Source organism: Nicotiana tomentosiformis, chromosome 9 (assembly GCF_000390325.3).
Source record: "Nicotiana tomentosiformis chromosome 9, ASM39032v3, whole genome shotgun sequence".
Taxonomy (NCBI): Eukaryota; Viridiplantae; Streptophyta; class Magnoliopsida; order Solanales; family Solanaceae; genus Nicotiana; species Nicotiana tomentosiformis.
Window position 1 is genome coordinate 50,697,119 of NC_090820.1, and position 6,771 is coordinate 50,703,889.

The following is a 6,771-nucleotide window of genomic DNA, read 5'->3' on the forward strand; positions in this document are numbered from 1 at the left end:
AGCCACAAAATAAACTATACAATTAATAGCCCAAAATCAATTATAAGGCTAGCCCAAAATCACTGCCACTCTTCTTCTTTCAAATTTCAAAATTTTCAACTCCGTAACCTACTTTAATCCATACCTTCCCCTTACTCTGCCACCTACTTAGAGAAATTCGAAGTAAATTGTTTGGGAATTTTCAGACGACGCACATAATTAGTTTGTGAAATGGTCCAGTTTTCTTCTCGCTAATAGTTGAGGTCAGATTACTTTTGTTGTTGCTTAAATTGGCCAAACTTGACCTTGCTGACTACCAGCAAAAGCTTTTCAACATGGATTTTTTTACAAGAGAAAATGGTCAAATTTATCCTAGAACTATGCAATGTGATTTTAGATTTTGCTCTGAAAATCGAATAACAAAAATAGTAACGCTCGTAAATTAAGTTTGGAATAACAAGTCTATTGTATATAAATTGTATAGTGACGGTCTATTTTGTATTATTTTTGTATAGTGACAATCTATTTTGTATATATTTTGTAAGAGTGGCAGTAGATTTTTTAAGTGTAACTATACAAAATAGACTGTCACTATACAAAAATATACTAAATAGACTGTCACTATACAATTTATATACAATAGACTGTCACTATATAAAATATATAAAAAATAGACTATCACTATACAAAATATATACTAAATAGACTATCACTATACAAAAAATATACAAAATAGACTGTCACTATACAAAAAATATACAAAATAGATATTTCGGACTATTAGATGTAATATGTTTGGGTCGGAGGGCCATTTCGTGTCAATGGAAAAAAACATAGGTTATTAAAATTTTGAGGGGCTATATAGAATAGTTTTTTTCTCTCGGCTTCTAGCCTACCATTTAGCTGAGGAATTGTGCGTCCACTTTATTATCTTATAAGGTCTGCCTAATTTTTTTTACTATGATGGTATAGTCGTATAGAAGCCAGCTTGCATGCTCGTACCGGGTTACTTAGGCCATCAAAATTTAGACAAAATAGAAAAGTCAATTTAACATTATTTGAGATTCGAACATTGATGGATATGTGACTTCCTTGGGTGCTAAATTCTACTCAGTTTGTAACCAACGAAAAGGCGAAATTCATTTCATTTATTTGAGCCAGAAGGAGGAGACTAGGAGTCACCTGGACCGGCAGATTTTCATCACATCTTGAATCAAACTTCCATCTCATATTTCTAGGGCAACTAACAAAAAGATGTTACTGCTTAAAATTACCATGAGACAAAATAATCAAATAGGAACCTGTGCATGCATGAGATGATTTATCATATAAACTATCTCATATGGTGTTGCAAATTTACATGAGAACTTGGCAAAGCTACCAAAACTCTATATCCCCATGGCCCTCTTCGGCAGGAACAGAGTCCTTAATTTCTTTCAAGTCCTCAGGCATTCATAATCCTGTCAGATAAATATCCAATGTTGTCATCTAGGTTCTTAACTTTGGCTATTCCTTTTAAGCAGAAATGATATGGAAAATAGAAACTAATACTCCATAATAAGAAATATAAATGTTGATCAAGTTTCCAAATAAAGATCGAAACTATCTTTGTTCCATTATCAAGAATCCTTCATACATTTAATACGTTGAGATACAAACCTTGAATAAGAACGTTGTTTCCATCACATTTGAATGCTGGTGGGATGTGAGGGATTGTTGGAACGAAATGAATATGAAGAAACGATTCCATCACATTTGAATGCATGTTTTTAACCCTTCTTTGTTACTTTCTTCCACAAACCTTATGTATTGAGTAATCGTCCAATCAAGTTTAATGATGTGATTTGTAGTTGTTACCAAAAAAAGAGTTTAATGATGTGAAGAACAAGATAAATTAATAGAGAAGAAGCAGTGATATGTCAACTAGGAGCCAAGTCAGAGCAAGTTGAGCAAGAGTAGAATCACAATTTGCAGCTAAATTGGCAACAAGTGCATATATAGAAAGCTGTATTCTTCTGTAAATTCTACGTGCTCAACATTGGAACATAGTCTGAACATAAGATCAAACAAGTAAGCATATCTTTAAGCAAAACTTCAGCTTTTTTAGCACCATAATTCACATCCTCCTTCAAACATTATCTAGTTTAAGTAGCTTCTGTGCATTCTTGCTGAACAAATTTCCCTATGATTTATCTGGGATGTAGTTCATAAACAAGGCAAGTTACGGATAAGATGGATCCATACATACTACATGAAAGAACAACTGAACAGTCCTAAAATACCACCACAAGTATGTTGGATGGCGATGAAAATATTGGAAGCAAGAGATATATCACTGATCAAGTACAAAGCAGCTTAACAGAGGGAAAGAGCTTAATTAGACAGATCTATCTACAACTACTTGAAATGTATGATGTTCAGCAATGTTCACAATGTGGTTGCACCTTCAGGGTAAGCTAACAACTACTGACAGACTGCTTAAATGGGGAATTAATGTTGATCCACTATGTGTGTATTGTAAGAGGCATTGTGAAACAAAGGAGCTCTTATGCACTAGACTACTATACTGGCTGCACATACAAAGTTATTCAATCTGCACAAGGGATTCTCACCTGCAATGGACCATCAAGAATGGTAAAGGGCACTCAAAAGTAGCTCAGATATTCTGGTTGATGTATGTTGAAGCAGTCCATGCCATTTGGACGGAGAGAAACCAAAGGATATTTGAACAAAAGAGCAGAGATTGGGACAGCATTGCAAGTGTGAAGATCAAAAGTCTACTACAGTCCTTCATGTTCTAGTTTATGGGGTCAAGTGCTATATGGTTATAATGGTTTTCTGCTACTCTATGCTTTCTTAGGGCCTTGTAATTACCTACTTAGAAGAAAGACATAGAGTTTGGGTACTTCTAGTAGATGGATTAGATAGCTGGATGAGTTTGTCTGGGCTATGACTATGTAAATATTCTCTTGCTGATTAATAAAGTTTCTAATTACCCAAAAAAAAAAAAAAGAGTTCCCCTATGTCTTGAGAATTTACGTCATATAAAAGGTCCATGAATCGAATATGCAAGAATATGTGATCAATCTGAAGAAACTCAAGTAACTGTATACATAAGCAAAACTCAAGTAGGCAACAGAAGAATATGAAAAGATCCATGAATCAAGCCCGCGAACAATATGTTTGAAGCAACTAGAACTTGAAGCTTCCAATAAGAGGAATTGTTGGAAAGATTACCAGCTGACTCTCCCTAGACAAGCTTTCTGTCATAGCCTTCCTACCGAAAAACACCAGGAGAACTGTATGCCACCTACCCCGACACCTAGCTCCCTGTACTGAAGATATAACAAATAACATGTTACCACACAGAAAGAAATTTACATTATTCTGTAGCTACTTCTAAATGATATTCTATTCTTGCTGAAAGACTCAATAATGTTTCCTGCAAAACATAATATATGAGGCATACTAAGAAAATTCACAATCTTTCTCAAAAAATAGCAGAATTCTGACAACTTTTGAAACTTCAGATGCCAAGTCCTAAAATCAGACAGTCATTATTTCATCAATCAAAGCTCAAACATGTCAGTCATACATCTCCTTCTAAGCATGATCCCTTTATTAATGAAAGGCTCAAGTATGGAACTGTTCCGATAGACAACTAATCCATGTTCACACATGTCCAACCAGTCTGTCATTTGAAATGATCCTTTTTTCAACTGAATACTGCTCTTATGAGCTTTTTTATCATCCAAACATTTCCACTGTTTGCTTCAATATTAATTACAGCTTAAAGAGTTTTAATACTGAAACTTTAGGCAGACAGATAGTGCACAACCCCAAAAATCCATGTCGATTCCAATCAGTCTGAGTGCTTCTTTGACAGAACACAACTGACTACAGAAGTTGAGTGTTTGGTCTAAGCTTGTGAGTATCTTTATTTCAAAGTTAGTTGCTGTATCAATTGACTCAAGAAATCAAATTGAAATTACCGCTTATGCTTTTTTCCTTGTCCTGTTCTAGATTTAATTGAGTTAAAATAGTTAGAAGGCCTGTCTACCACCAGCCCAGTTCCCTTCCCTTTCTTTCCTCTGCTTAGAAGAGCTGTTGGATTGCATACAGAGCCTCAAAACAGGGCTCAGAAACAGCTTCTATTTGACCCAAGATTCCAAGTCCTACTTTCTCTTCCTTGACTAGTCGTGACAATACCTCAAGTAATGTGTTCAGAATCAAGCCGTTTCAATCGTCAATCTCATTGCCAAATTCATTGGTGAAAAACTCCATTTGATGCAACAAACAAAGAGGAACCAAGAAAAACAGTGAAGAATTCTAGCCTAACAGTAGTAAAAAGAAATGGAGACTACAAGATTCATGTTTAAGTGTAAACAGCTTTAGGTAGGAAGCTTAATCTAATAACCAATAAAGAAATTCAAAAGAACAGCTACAGTGAAGACCAAGGACCAGTAAAACATTGGAAACAATGTCAAAGCAGACAGTAGACTACACAATATAACATCATTTGCCATGAAAATACAAGAATATATCACGTTATGATCATAAGTTCATAACATCCAACCAAAGGCCACACAGCAAAAGCACATACAAAAGCTTAAAATGACATGTCAATTCACATGCCAGTAGCACTTGTCATGTATAAACATGACATTTGCTCATATAATAAAACTGAATAGTCAGAGGTCACAATAACACCTGATAATGACCTCCCATTCATATGAGAATCTCAAGGCAATCAGTCAAATCAGAGTAGCTGTCATTCATAAAGAAAAGCATAGAATTGCAATTTCAAGAACTAAAAAGATCTGTAATCAAAACTGCGGGTAGTCATAGCCCTTTTTCATTTATAACCATTCAATAACAAACTACAAAGTGTATTTTATATTACATAAAGCAAGTCTCGTCATTTCTTCTAATCCTTCAGGAAAACAAAAGCTCCATTTTTACATCTAAAACTCCTGGGATGCAGAGCCAATATCACCCTTTCCAGAGCCAGCTTTCTTAGGCAACAGATTCTGGTGAATGTTGGGCAAAACACCTCCATTGGCAATAGTAACATGACCCAAAAGCTTGCTCAGCTCCTCATCATTCCTCACAGCCAACTGAATGTGCCTTGGCACTATACGATTCTTCTTGTTGTCCCTTGCGGCATTCCCTGCCAACTCCAACACCTATTATCATCACAAACATTACAAAGTCGAATTCTATTAGCACTTAGATTAACATGTTCCAATAAAGTCAACAAAAATTATCATTATTTAGAATTTAAACAACATTCCACTATATGTCAAAATCTCTTGCTTGCTTACTTGTATATTAAGAATTAGATTCTCTAATTTGCAGTGCAATAAATAACCTGGTAGTAACAGTAACTGATGGATTCAGAAGCCAACTAATATCAAGGAATTTCACAAGTTCAAACGCAAGAAAAATGTTGACATCATCTCTCTGTCGTTTAAGATATTAAAAAGGGAACACTTAGGGTGCATGGATTAGAAAATAAATATTTGATTGATTTTAATCATTTTTTGGGCAAAACTTGCACATAAAATAAATTATTTAGGAAAAATTACATTTTATGCAGTGTACAATTAATTAGAAAAATTGGAACTAATTAATTAATTAATAATATTTCCCAAATAAACTAAGCTAAATGAGATATCTTTAACATGCAGAAAGCTTGAACATACATACATACATACATATATATATATACATATACATATATATATATATATATACACACACACACACACACATATCAAAACCATGGGTCTTTTTTAGGGATAAGTTATTTATTTTTAGTTAACAAAAACCTTGTAGTCTATGCAGTATAAACATATTAGAAAAAATGTGAAACTTATTACTCTAATTACGCGTTAAAATTTCATTAAAAATATAGGCTTAATTAGATTTCCCTAACTTGCAGGGAGTTTGAACATATAAATAGATACATGCATATCAAAAACAGTGCAGCGCTCCAACATTTCAACATAAATCAAACTCCAAATAACATCAAAAGCAAATAACAAATTAAATCACAAACTAAAACAGGAAAAAATCACCTCAGCAGCGAGATATTCAAGGACAGCAGAAAGGTACACTGGAGCACCAGCACCGACACGTTCAGCATACTTTCCAGCCTTAAGAAAACGGGCGATCCTACCAACAGGGAACTGAAGACCGGCTTTTGAAGATCGAGAAACCGATTTCGACGCCTTTGGTTTTCCTCTTCCGGCGCCGCCTTTACCTGCTCCTCCACCTGTACTCATTATTCTCTTTAAAAGGGTACGAAAATCCTAAACCTAACCCTAGATTTGAAAGTGCAGCGAGAGAGGGGAATGGTGGGAAATGTGATACTAAGGAATGAGGAAGTGGAGTTGGGAATATATAGGAGCGTATGGTGTGTTCTGATTGGTTGGAATTAAGGTCACGGGGATTGATGACGTAGCACTTGGCGGTACTTTTTAATTCTTGGAGTACCCTCCAATATTTTCCTCCTCCACGAAATTTTAATTAGTGGCATTGCCTTGTCTAATTTTCACGAAATTTTAAGTAGTGGCTTTTGTTGTCTACTTTTCACGAAATTGATTCAATGAGATGATGTTTGAATTCTTTTAAAAATTACTTAAATTCCAATCATCTCACTAAATTAAACTGTCTGTGTTGGCGATATAAAATTAATTTTTATTATTAATATTTTGAGTTAAATTTGAATTATGTTATAAATAATTACTCTTCCGTTTCAATTTAAATGACATATTTTTCTTATTAGTC

At 34.5% G+C, this 6,771-nt stretch overlaps 1 protein-coding gene across 1 annotated transcript; it reads right to left on the reverse strand.

Moving 5' to 3' along the window:
• Nucleotides 1-4,800: 4,800 nt before the first annotated feature.
• LOC104114627 (histone H2AX) lies at nucleotides 4,801-6,361 on the reverse strand. Its single transcript, XM_009625115.4, has 2 exons — nucleotides 6,060-6,361; nucleotides 4,801-5,165 (listed from the first exon to the last, which is right to left on the reverse strand). The coding sequence occupies exons 1-2, from the start codon at nucleotides 6,264-6,266 to the stop codon at nucleotides 4,944-4,946; spliced, it is 429 nt and encodes a 142-aa protein (XP_009623410.1). The 5' UTR covers nucleotides 6,267-6,361; the 3' UTR covers nucleotides 4,801-4,943.
• Nucleotides 6,362-6,771: the final 410 nt, after the last annotated feature.